Source organism: Bactrocera oleae, chromosome 2 (genome assembly GCF_042242935.1).
Source record: "Bactrocera oleae isolate idBacOlea1 chromosome 2, idBacOlea1, whole genome shotgun sequence".
NCBI classification, from domain to species: Eukaryota; Metazoa; Arthropoda; class Insecta; order Diptera; family Tephritidae; genus Bactrocera; species Bactrocera oleae.
Genome location: NC_091536.1, coordinates 18,043,950 through 18,058,224, shown reverse-complemented (window position 1 = coordinate 18,058,224; position 14,275 = coordinate 18,043,950). Strand labels below are relative to the sequence as shown.

The window sequence follows — 14,275 nt, the reverse complement described above, 5'->3', positions numbered from 1 at the left end:
CAATATTGTTTTAATTTATTCACATAAGGATTGCAATACTTAAATATACAATAGTAGTTACACATTAAGGTGTCATAAAACTATAAGTAAGAACAGAATGGCGCGCGTCGATATTGGAGATGTTATATAAATAAATATATACATACATACTTATTTATAAGTATATAGCATAAATAATATATGCATGTGTCAAGAAGTAATATAATTGTAATTTTGTTAGTTGAGTCAGTCGCCAATAAAAGCGAATAAAAAATAAATTAAATGACATATACAAATATGAATTTAGAAACATGGTTATACATTTAATTGAGCCTTTATTTATTTATTTGTAATAAATCGGTGACGTAAGCACGTTAGCACATATCAATATTATCACATCAACTGCAGCGCTGATGTCTAAGTGGTACGCCCATATTACTAATAAATGTGGTTGGGGTAATTTTCTATGCTAAAAACATATAAAATACCTTCGACCTCTACAACTTACTAAAATGCAAAGTAACGATTCTGCCTCTTAATATGAATCAGAGTGTTAACTATCGTTTGTATTATTTATTATTGTTAATGCTTTTTCTTGTTGAAGCAATCAATAATTATGTTTATTTGCAAAATTATTGCGCTTTTAGATAAAATTATAGTTCTTCAAGCTTTAATGCATCCCTGAAGCTTTTCTAAAATATATATAAGTGATTTGCCCTTAACTGTTTTTCTGCAAAATCCAAAGTCGGTCTAAAAACTAAACAAAAATATACTTTTTTTATTAAAATTTTGAAAATTCAGTTTTTTATTTTGAAGCTGCTCTAACCAACCGAAAAATATTATTCTTGAAAAACTTCGTAAACTGCATATATAGTAAGCCATAACATTATAATTACTTTAATTCAAATTTAACACCGTTTGTGACGCTTCATTAAAGTTACGTAAATGGCACACTTTAATGTTTGCTGCTAATTAGAAACATGAATTAATAACTGAAAATGTGTTATATGCGAAAGCTATGACATAAACATTTAAACAAAGTTATAAAAATATTAAAGTATATATAAACAGTTGGTCGTTAAACGACCGTGACTGCAAAACTGTCTATGTCTTTATACTCGTAATTATTGACAAAAATATACAATAATTCCGCTGAATTTTTTCACAAATTAAAATAAGAGCGTTATTGTGACGATGTGTGTATGGTGTATTCATGAAGAGTGACTGTCACGCGCCGCCAAATAATTGTTTGCAATAAAAAAAAAGCAAATGTGATTAAATTTGGAGCATGGTAGACCATAAAAATATTATTAACAGCATAGAGTGATATTAATTGATTGCAGCGCAATAAAATATAATAAAATAAATTAAAAATTTATAATTTTTTATATTTTTATTAACTATTATTTTCTTCTCAAATACCGTTTTGTATTACAATATTTTTGTTACACTCCCTTACAAATACAATTACATACCTACATTCATTTATGGCATGCGCTGCAATTTCACAAATGTTGCTCATACGCCCCGCTGACCCATGTAGGTTGATGCTCTGTGGTGTTGTAGCATTTTAATTAATCATGCTGTGTCTGTTTCATTAATTCCTTTATTTATTCATGCTTTCTTTATTTATTTTTGTAATTATTCGAATTTCTTGTGTGTTTGTTTTTGCAAACTGGCGGCACTTTTGCACTTATTAGTGTTTAAATAAGCGTTCAAACACCTATATAAAAGTAAACATGTGTATATATTGGTTTGTGTGTGCTTGTAGTATGTATGTATACACAATTTTGCTTGACATAGCGTTTTTTCCAATTGTTAATTTCGCTGCTTGCGTTCATTGTCAAGTGTAAATTAAAAATTTCTGTACACATACCAAACCGACTTTCGCATATGCTTCGATGTATGTGTGCATTAGGCGTGTCCTTATACAAGAAAATGGGATAAAGTGTTTTTGTACTGTGGTCCCTGAGAATAGCTGTTTGAATGCTATAAAGTAACGGGGTCTTTAATAAATAAATATTTTTTATTGAATATTCTTGCATTAATATTAAAAAAATATCTTGAATCTTGAAGGCTTATCCTCAAAGTCCTCAAAACTAATTTCCATATATTTAATATCGTCTTTTTAGTGTTTCTCTGGCATAAACGATGCCTTAATGGCATTTGCTAGTCTTCAACCAATTTTACGAGCAATGACAGCCCTAACATATTACTTATGTAATATTATAATATTTTATAAGCACAAGTTACAACAAAAGGCCTCCGTTATAATATTTTTGCAACTTAATCACAAACTGTTTCTGCAATAATACAAATAATACGTTAAAAAATGCTTCTTATAGTCATGTTACAATAAATAAGGACATCCCTACTATATTTTATAAAACCTCTTATTATAAAAAAATATAGACATTTTACATACAAATTTTTGTTTTGCTATGTTTAGAAATGTCAATATGGTTCTCCCTAGTATAGTTACTGCTTTTAGTCATACAAATTATAGAAATGGGACAAAGACAGCCTTAAAAATTTTGTATAGCCTATTGTGATACAAATTAAAATAAATGTGCAAATGAAAATGCTTATATTTTGTTCTCTAAAACGCTCTACCTTAACAAGTACTAAAAATATAAAATAAGAATACTTATGAATTATATTAACTGCAACTAACATATTGAAATAGAAATATTATACCCTAACTTAGTTTTAGTAGTTCTCTAATATAAATGGTGGGCAATTTGACAAATTAGGTTAACCATAATAATTATTTTATATTTTTTAGTCCCATGTGATATAAATTAAATGTAGTAATGGTATATAAAAACAACGTTTTACCATTTATATACTCTCAGTTAAAAAATTATAAAGAAAATCATTTAATATAATTTTTATATTCCCCAAAAACAGTATAAAATAAAAAAAACATTAACTTTGGTTGCACCGAAGCTATTGTGCCCTTCACAGGTACAATTTTTCTTACATGAACTTGATTTTTATTGGTTAGTTGGTGTAGCAGCTATATATTATAGTGGTCCGATCTGAATAATTTGTTCGGATATTGTACCGTTGCTTTCGATAACAATCCAGGCCAAATTGTGTAAAGACCTGTTATAAAATAAAAAAGCTTTTAATACTGATATTTTAGTGGTAAATTAGAACACTCGTAATAAAAATTAGTTTCAATTTGCATACATATGTACATAATTCAATACTTTATATAAATTGCAAGAATTCATTTAATTGCTGCAGAAATTCGTTTACTTTGTCTAATTAATGACAGTATCGCATAAATGTCAACGGCATAATACACATTTGACATTTTAATTGTTAAAAATTACAACTTTATATCATGCGATAATTGTATCAATTAAATGTGGTAAGTACCCACCAATAATACGGAATGTGACAGCAGCTGACAGGTACTCGTTAAAATTGGAGAGGAAAATATTTTAATATTTCGCCAAGGCAAGTGGGTGAGAAAGGTGATTGTGCTTGATCCTAATTAACTTAAATAAAATTATTATTTATGTAATTAACTAAATTAAGAAACATTATCTTCGTTTCAAGCGTTTTTCGTTTCTGGAAGAAAATGTCTTGCATTAAATACTGTTAATTAACTAAACTAAGAAACATTATTTTCGTTTCAAGCGTTTTTCGATTCTGGCGAGCATAAAATATTTAAATGTCTATTGATAAGAAAGTTATCTAAGATATTGGTAACGTTTTCCGTTTGAGCGATAGACCCACTGTGTAGCCAATCGAGTTGAAAGAAGTATGGACACCAACTTATATTATATAAATTAAAGAAAATTTCTTCAGCGCACGCGTTCGTTCCAATACTAAATTATCAATTACTATAAATAAAATAATTACTTTAAGTAAATGTAATAAACACAAAAGCCTTGTAGTCGGGAAGCGGTCATTCAAGTATATAAATATAAATAATTGTCATTATCTTAAGTGTACAGATAAATAAATACAACTTACTGCTGACTCCAAGGCTTCGTCTAGTAGCACTAGAATAAGACAACGATCGGACCCGATAAGGCATACTAACGTGATATATACATTTGTCTACATTTGTACAGTTGACAATCGTTAGTGAATTATAGATTAGCACCCTCTAAAGTTTCAAAATTTCCACACTGTGCAACTGTGTTTTGACCTCATTTGCCCGCTTGTGGTATAATCTAATTATTAATTATTATCAATTTAATTTGTCACTCTTGCAGCTCGCACTGACTTTGGTTAACTGAAATCAACTTTTATTGCCGTGCAATCAGCGATACTGCTTAAAATTTACCGCCATTAAAATTTAAATCTAATTATAATTTATAATAAATCAAAAAGTGCCAACTTATGGCTAATCTTTTTCGAATTGTGAATTGATTGAAGTGATGTCATATATGGTATGGTCGTATATGACCGTAAATATTTCATGGCACACTTTTTATTTATAGCGTCAACGCTATGACACAATTTGCTCGGAGATTGTTTCGTGCCAAATTTTTATTTTCTTAAAGATATCTGGTCAAATATGTGCTATTTGTAGCAATTTTAAGGCCCAGCAATTTCAGAAATATATATGTAAATGTAAACAAACAGGTCATTGACCTCATAAAATGTAAACAAAAGGTTCATTGCCCCAAATGTAAACATAGGTTGTGGACTTGGCTAAATGTAAACAAAGGGTGTGGACTTCGCTAAATGTAAACAAAAGGGTTAATGACCTCATAAAATGTAAACAAAGGATTCATTGACCTCGGCAAAATGTAAACAAACAGGTTATTGACCTCATAAAATGTAAACAAAGGGTTCATTGCCCCCAAATGTAAACGAAGGTTCTTGACTTGGCTAAATCTAAACATAGGTTGTGGACTTGGCTAAATGTAAACAAAGGCTGTGTACTTCGCTTAATGTAAACAAAAGGGTTAATGACCTCATAAAATGTAAACAAAGGGGTCATTGACTTTGGCAAAATGTAAACAAACAGGTCATTGGTCTTTTAAAATGTAAACAAAAGGTCCATTGCCCCCAAATGTAAACAAAGGTTCTTGACTTGGCTAAATGTAAACATAGGTTGTTGACTTCGCTAAATGTAAAACAAAGGGGTCAATGACCGCATAAAATGTAAACAAAAGGGTAATTTATTTCGGCAAAATGTAATCAAACAGGTCATTGACCACATAATGTAAACAAAGGTTGTGGACTTGGCTACATGTAAACAAAAATGTGAATAATGTTAAGAAAGCTTATGGACTTAGCTAAATGTAAACAGAAGGGTGATTGACGTTAAATTTTGACAATGGGGTCACTTATCCCATAAAATGTAAACGAAAGAGTAATTGTCTCCTTAAAGTGTACACAAAGTTGCCACGTTCTTTTTTTTTCCAGAAACTGCTCATTACTCAGAACCGCCGATATCGGATCACCATAAGATATAGTTGCCTTGCTAGGTGATCGGTCAAAATCAAGTCCTTGTATGTTCTTTTTGCGTATATTATTGTCCTTTTCACGTTAACGTTTTATCTAGTTTAATATAAGCTTTTGCTACACTTGAAGGTATTTCTTCTGCTGTGATCCTTTCAAGTTGCAAGTTGTTCGGTTACACCCGAACTTAGCTATTACATACTTGTTTATATTTGTTTTTTGCAATGTTGACAGGAAAACTAGCTAAAACCGGTTAGACAGTAAAATACTTTTGACCAAACAATCATGCAACCAACTACAATTGGGTAGATAACCTTAAGATTGCAATAGTGACCATGATTTAGCAACATTAGTTGGATGTTAGCAGCTATGTCAAACTTAACGCAAATTAATAATGAAATGTATTTTTGGGTAAATTTTCGATAAAAGATTCTATGGTTTACTATTTTGGAAGTGTATTTAAATTGTATTATGAAAATATTTAAAGGGTGATTTGTTTGTTTTCGCTATCAGCAATGTTGTTATAATTTTGCATTATTACATACTTACATATGTAAATACATACATATATTGCTGTCAGTTTTATTCGCACCAACCTGCAAATGCTGAGTTCTTAGCTCAATGCGCGAAAGAAAATGCGAAAAAGAGAAATTGTAATTTATATTTTATAAATATCTGCAATTAATTAATAACTTTTTGGGATCACCTAAATGTCCCAAAAATGTTCAGCAAATACCTTTAAAAATAAAAATAAACAACTAATTCTTCTCGTATCTATTTGCCAAAGATTTGTCATTGATGGGCTTGGCTGGGTTGGGCTAGATTTATTTGCTTCATTGCTGTATCTACCCACAAAAGACTGGCTTAAATCGCAGGTGATAATTAATTTACGCTTTCATGCCACTTAAGACAATGCTAATAGTCTAGAGAATTTTTATTTTACCGCTTGAGATATATGAACTTGCTGTTTAGTGTAAATTTTAAATGACAAAGTTCTAATTAATGCTAACCAGCAACAGCGTAGAGTTGCAATATGTTACACTTCTCATTGTCTTGAGCTTCCATTAATTTTTCTCTATAATTTATGATTCTACTACTGATCAACGCTTGAGCGGGTTTCTGATACAGCATTAAATGAATATAGAAATGTAAGTCGATTAAGTCTTGTCAAATCAATTTTATGAGAAACTTGTTCTTGAAAAAAATATGCTCAACAGTTTAGCGTTTCCTGAGAAAGCGAGACAGCTCTTATAAAAACGAAAATGTTTGTAGCATTTTTTCATGATAAGTCTAATTAATATTCCCAGCAGGGGTATCATAAGGTCTAACCACAGAGATTGACGCTGATTCGAAATATCAAGTGTCTCTAAAGTTTTCTTCAGAAAACCAGAAAACCTTGACAGCACTGCGAACGATCTCTTCTTTTTCCAGCGAAAATAATATGACTGGTGTTAACTAATAACTGTTGGAAAAATCATTGTAATATTTTATAGAAATCGTAACTTTAGTACTGCTGTGAAAGACGTTGGCATGTATGCTGAGCGCTTTATTTAAATCCGATCAGATCTTTGACTCAAATTTCATTAGAAGTAAAATATAAAATTACAGAATTATTTTAGCAACAATCTTATATTTGCCGGTAATTAGAAACCCCTGAATGTGCTACATGACAAACACTTTTCATGAAAGTTGCTTCTGAAAGCGCACAAGCGTTTGGCTTTAAACAAGTATGACCCTAATAATTGTCGCATAATATTGAGCCGCACAACACATATCGGAAAAGCATGCTTTTTATATAATTATGGATACATAAGCATATATATATACATATGTCCTTATATGTATATTTAGAAAAATCAATTATTTATCAAGTTCAATTATTATACATCTATCAATGAGAAATGTTAATTGACTTAAAAGTGACAAATAAATATTGATAAAAATCGTTAAATGATATTCAGCCATTCAAATGAAAGTTTCCAACACTTAATTATCGCCACACATATCAATTGATGGCTAAATAAATAAAGTATACATAAGCGCCATGCTGACATTTAAACGTTTGTCTAGGCCATGTCTGATTACCGGACGGAAAATATATAATAATTTACACAAGTGCTTGACTTGAATCGACTTCTCGCATTTAATTTGACAAGTACTCAAATCATATCGATATCTACTCGTACATACATACATATTTACGTTATAATAACACAATGTATTTGCATAAATTATACTTGCATCCTGATGTAAATATGTTAGTTCATTTAGCATTTTATTGTCGCTCATTCTTGCAGTGTGTTGTAACGGGCTGTCAACGGAATTGAGATCAATGCTAAGTGAAGGCTCTAATTGTATTTATTTAGTTGCAATCATTGATCGGAGGCACTTTCTCAGATGTACCATATGTACTTGTACATATGTATGCATGTGTGCGTGTATGTGTAGAGCTCAGCGTTTGTCTATATCTTTTAATTAAATTCGCACCCGATTATTTTTTCCACTGTTCAACAAAATTGTCTCAAATTCTTTGAATAGCGACCATGAAAACTATTTTATTTTGCTTCCAATTGAGCAACTAACGCTTTAAATTTTATTTGTTAGGAAGAAATTAAATAATTGTTAAGTCATCAGATCAGTTTCTTAATTAATTAATTGCTTAATTATTATTTCATTGAAAAAAAAATACCCTATACAATCCTGTGCAGAATCATACCAGCACTGACAACACTCTAACATTCAACAAAAATATTTTTAAGAATATTATTAAGAAATTCCTACTTTTCCAATAAGATCTCTGCAAGTCAACTATACATAGGTTAAATCAGAGAATGTTAATGAATAGAATATTGAATATGAATATTAAAATGAATTAACACTCTCCGCTTAAACTATACCTTAATTACCAGAAAGCGCTACCAGATATTTATCTTAAAGTTAGTATGAAATCTAAAGGGCGAATAGACAATTGTAATCGAAATAATTATGATTTAATTATGTGTTTGTTACCATACTAATTCTTTCATTGGAGAAATATTGATTTAAATTAATACCAGAGAACGTTTATCATAAACAAAATTTATAAAAAATAAATGATAAACGTAAATACTACCGTTACATAGCCAACTGCGTTTAGCGCAACCTGTTGGCGAATGTTTTAGACAAACTGTGATAGCTTTTTGCGACATCTGCTGTGATCCTTAATTCAGCCGATTGCTAATTGTGTACTGTTTTAAGCATACTTTTAGGCACTCATATGGCAGAGAACGTTCTGATTTCTTAATGTCACTAACGGAACATTTGTTAATTTATGAAATAAATATATTTAATTATAGGTTATATTTAAAATTAATTATTTAATATATAGATATACATATATATCTACATACTTAATAATAAGCTACATACTTTAATAATTATTCAAATTACATTTAACATATACAAGTGGGCTTCTAAGCATACTTTTCATTTCTATATATTATATACGTGCATTAAGGTTTTCCTTAAAAATTAAATAAACTTTCAGTCTCATTCTTTTAATTGATTAACTGGCAGTCAAAGATCTCACACAAAAACTTGTGTGGCTTTGGACAAGTTTAAAGTGTGTTACGCTGATGTCAAAGTTCCGGATACCACAATCATCTGAGAAGTCAAAAATTTACCTACCCTAGGCGACAGCATTAAATTGTCTTTAATCGCCACATATTAAATCTACATTAGTAGTATGGAGTTGACTTTAGGACAAATATTTTTTCTACGTTAAGGGAACACTCTAACGCACATACAAATATATGAATCGAATTCTGCTTACAATTATGGCTTAAATATCCGCTTCTCATTTTCCTATTCTTTCTCAAACTTTTCGCTTGGCGTCGCCGCAACTTCCTGTTCCGTTATGGTTTCGAATTGCGAATTTACCAGCCACAGCTCGGATATACTTATCGTTAAAGTATTTTCGTAAAATTCCGATTTCGTACCAAGTGAAGTACGTCGCAAAAGTTCAGCCGAAGAGTTGCGTCGATATGTGTTCGGCGTGGGCACTTTAGCCACGCGCGGTTGCTCCATGTTCCAGAAGGCGCGATTAAGAAAGCAAAGCAGTATACCGGTAACGAGTGCCAAAGAGGCTAACGCTGTGATGGGAATGAAGTTGTGAAATTTAATTGTCACCGCTATAGATGGACCGAAGATAAGCCAAAAGCGACTATGCGTCACCACAGAGTACATCAAAGTTGAACGCTTCTCGGGCGTAACTATTTCACCGGTACACGTAGCGAGTACGGCGAAAGTAACGGCTGTTGCGAATTTCAAAAACATCCAGAAGATCATTTCGAAGCCGACACGTCGACTGGGCTTTACTAGAAATATCGAAGAGCTTATTGAAATGGCTTAATTTCGTGTCTTTATTGTACAACTCACAAGTATTCGGCACTATCCAGATTAGATAGGTAATGACGCCCGCTAAGGATAACAGCTGACCGCACCAAAGCCAACGACGCCTGGTATAGAGTATCAAATAGAGACCCATAAAGATGCCGAGCACCTCGGAGAGACCTGCATATTTGGTTTTAAACTTAATTTCAAGTTATTCTGTTTATTACTCTGTTCTGCAACTTACCCAAACAAACGGTATTGACATGTATGTACTCCGTGCCCATGGTACGGATCATCAACAGTGTTACATTATGTAAAATCATAGCACCGACCCACGCGACGTGCACGCAGCAAATATAGCGACGTTCGGTGGTCTTATCCCAAATGGACCAATAGCTAGGCGCTCTCGTTGCTGCTTGTTGTAGGTGCTTCGCTTGATTCGCCAACTTTTCCTCTAGATCTAGTGGTATGGAACGGTGGTTGAGTGTGGCTGAATTTAGTAGTTGTTCGAGCGCTCGATCAAATTTATTGCGACTTAGCAGCCAGTGTGGTGAATCGGCTATCCATCTGATAAAAGTAGAATTGTAATCTGTAATCTGGCTGGGTCTTACAAAATAATGTAAATTAGAAACGGAGTCCAGAAAAGGATACTGAAAATTATGGCTTAAGGCGGAAAATATGCAAAGGTCCAAGTGTCTTTTGAATGCAGACATATGTATATATGTGTTTACCTATGCACAAATATCAAGATAATCGCCGAAGCCGATATGGCTACATACAAATAACTCCAGCTGTCAAAAAATATTGATATGCCTGGCAGCAGTATAAGTCCAATGCCCCAGAATAACTCGGAAAGCGTGGTGACGATGGTTTTCGCACGTCCGCCTGTAATATCCATTACTAAAGCAGAGCGTAAGAGACATAGTGAATAGCAGATAGCGATAGATTTAATGCGAGCGTTTAACTTACATATAACCTGGCCAGCAGACATGATAACTGTACAGGCGATGGAGGTTAAGCAGCGGAAATAGATGTGTAGTTGGAAATTTGTCACCGAGCCAGTAATGCAGCCACAAAAGACTTGAAAAAACATGCCGATAAGCATTAGACGCCGTGGACTTACACTGTAAAATATAAAAATATTAAATATAATTTATTTAAGGTTGGCAATAATTTACATTAAGAAGCTAGCTACTAAAAAGTGAATTTAATATAAAAAAAATCAGTAAAAAGTTGCACAATAAAAATTCGCTGTAGGGAGGACAAATGTTCTAAAATTAATACACTTTATAGGATATATTATATATATAATATATTACAGGATACCTATATTTTGCCATAAAGTTTGTAACACCAACGTTTTTCTAAAAAAGCATAGTTATATACAGCGGGACTAGCTGAGTCAATTTCGACTTTCCGTCTGTTTGTATATATACAAACCAGTGTCTCAGTTTATGAGATATCGATCTAAAACTTTGCACACGTCCCTAAAAAGTCGCTCATTTGTCAGAACCGCCGATAGCGGGCCACTGTACATATAGCTGTCATACAAACTCATCGATTAAAACCAGGTGCTTGTATGGAAAATTTTTTTTGAGAAGATATCTTCACGAAATTTTACATTTTGTCGAAAGCTTGAATCATAAGTAAAAAAAAGGAATTTCTCTCTTTTTCGAAGTTAGCCGCCTGTTCGGATTTCGAAATTGAGCTTATTGCAAACGACATTTTTTATTGGTTAATTATTGTATGTAAGTGTCGAAAGTGAAAATATGGGCATCAGCCTCGTTTTCCTCTAATTTCAATGGTGTTCGGTTATGCTTATATATAGCGACAGATAGGAGTGCGAATTCAAGAATTTAATATTCCAAAAATACTGTTTTGATTTTTAAAAATATGGTCTAAATGTAACAAAAAAAAAACGTAAAAAATACCGAAAAGTTGGAAGATCAATATAAATATAGTATTTTCCACACTTACAGCAATGTTAAAAAATAAAATCGAGTTTTTCTTCAAAAGTTTGCTGTTTTTAAAAGGATATAAGATCTTGTTACTTGCATATACATATGCTTGCCAATGAAAGAAAAAGGTTATACGTACAAGTACAAATGAGTTTAGTACAAAAGAGAACGTGAATACCTCATTAAAGTGGTATTACGGCTAGCTGTATATACAGCTCTCTCTTCTAATATTCCAATCTACTTCGGCACTGTCTAAGTTTTGGCGATGCAGTTATTGTTATATTCATTGAGATATTTACAAAATCAATATTTGACTTTCTTATCACTCCATTTCTTACTACATTCTATTCAATCGTCATTTAGGTAATATTAATAGCAAATCTCTTTATTTGTTGCAAATAATCAATATTATTAAATAGTTACACATTTCTTTGATAAAATAAAGTATTGATATTGTCAACCAACAAATAAGTGCTAATAAGTGAATATTAGAGTATCATGAAGAACGAAAAGTTTTGTGACAAATGCCCGGCAGCGAAGTCGACTAGTTACAAACTGATTTATAATTGGTAAGAACTGCTAGACCAACTAGTTAGCCAAATGTTACTTTGGCGTGAGCAACAGGTATTTTTTTACATTTTGAACTCCTGCTAAATTCATTTGTCACATTTGGGTCAAATATATACAAAACAAAAATAATAATTCAAACAAGTAGGATAAATCTATCACTTTTTTAATTAGTTCGATTGTAATTAGAAATTTCTATTACAATTGCTTAGGCGAATAGTTATGTACTTAGTGCTTGAGATTGCAAGTAGCTATGTAAGTACATACATGTATACCTCATATATATTTATTAGGGTGGGTCAAAAAAATACCGAATATTCTTTTTCGGTTGGTACTCCTAAAAATAAGTTCTTAAACACCTCTATGAAAATCTTTCCAAGCATGAACTCTTAATTGTAACGGGAAGGTCCTTTGCTTCTTTTGAAGAGCAGTAAACTACTTACAAAACTGTAAGTTTTGCAATTTAAAAAAACTTTTTTTGACTGAGTTAAAAAATTCATAAGAAAAATATATATTCCCTTAAAATAATCTAACTTCAACCATTAATATAATTTTAAACGGGGTTTGCGAATAGACTATTTGGTAGAGCATTCAATTTCCTACAAAATCTATGATACGGGATTTTTTTCAAGCAGTTGGAAGCAATATAGGAATTGTTCTATCTCATAATAAAAAAAATAGAAAACTATTAATGGGAGGACCTTCCCGTTACAATTAAGAACTCATAGTTGGAGAGATTTTCGTAGAGGTGCCTAAGAACACTATTTTACAGAGTACCACGCGAAAAAGTACACGTTTTTCTAACCACCCTAATATTTATATATATGCTTTTTGTAAATAATTTTACATTTTACGTACGTAAAGTCTCCGCGCTAATTAAGTGCAAAACCAGAAAATTCTTAAAATAAATTGATTTAAAATCGCACTTAACTGCTTCAGCGCATGACGCGCCACCAGCCCACCGATGAATGCGCCCAAACCATGAAACGACTGCGTCACCGATATCAACAACTGACGCGAACACACCAAATCGAATTGCGACACCAACGATATGTAATCGGAATTATGCTCGAAATGTTCGCAGGGCAACACATTCACCTTCAACTTTAACGAACCATCCGCCTGGCGCACCACATCCGGCTGCTCGAACGGATTCGTATAGTTGGCATGACTGGCGACGAAATCGCGTTGCAATTGCTCCTCGTAAATATTGCACGCATCCAAATAGAAGCGCCGATCGGTGCCGCGTTCATCCGACACCGGATGTGACATGCGCACCCAGGCGGGCGTGTTGTCTGTCGACGGACCGCTGCTAAGATTCATAAGCGCCGGTGGACGACAATAGTAGTCGCCCTTCTTCGGTGTAGGCGCGGTGTAGATAATGCAAGCCATGAACCAGGCGGAGGGTATTTTGCAAAGGAAGATCAACAGTATGGTGCGCAACTGCCAGTGACCGAAGTTACCGCACACTTGTTGCACGATGTCGGGAGGCGGCGGCTGCGGCGCAATCGAACTGACTATGGATGGCGCTGAGTTGTTATGGTGGTTGTTAGCTGTAGTTGTAGTATTGTTGTCACTTGTGTCGTTTAGCGTTAAGATTACAGGCGTAACCGTACATGCGTTTACTGTTGTATTGTTCACTTTTTCCTGCATCTCAAACGCAGACATTTTAAGCGGAATGTTCCGTTCTTATATGTGTTTATTCTATCGTTGACCGATTCGTACGAGTTACTTCCGCTAACTGGACCGCACAACTGTTATGTGATTCGGTTTACTGGTAAGCTTCTACCAACTTCTACAATTCGCCGCAATTTGTGCGCTGAGCTTCTGCGTACTCTGCGTCGTTGTGACAATTGATTATGTCCACTCAATGTTGATACCTATAATTAGTAGTGTCGCCCACCCCAGAAAAAAAATTGTGTGAATTGAATCTGTGACGATTGTGTGGAATATAAAATGCGCCGAGT

At 33.0% G+C, this 14,275-nt stretch overlaps 1 protein-coding gene across 1 annotated transcript; it reads right to left on the bottom strand.

The window, feature by feature from the left end:
- Positions 1-8,768: 8,768 nt before the first annotated feature.
- Positions 8,769-14,048, bottom strand: LOC106627714 (solute carrier family 22 member 3). Its single transcript, XM_014247931.3, has 6 exons — positions 13,240-14,048; positions 10,753-10,907; positions 10,515-10,683; positions 10,028-10,350; positions 9,829-9,963; positions 8,769-9,767 (listed from the first exon to the last, which is right to left on the bottom strand). Exons 1-6 carry the CDS (start codon positions 13,974-13,976, stop codon positions 9,256-9,258), a joined length of 2,031 nt encoding a protein of 676 aa, XP_014103406.3. The 5' UTR covers positions 13,977-14,048; the 3' UTR covers positions 8,769-9,255.
- Between the last annotated feature and the right edge of the window lie 227 nt (positions 14,049-14,275).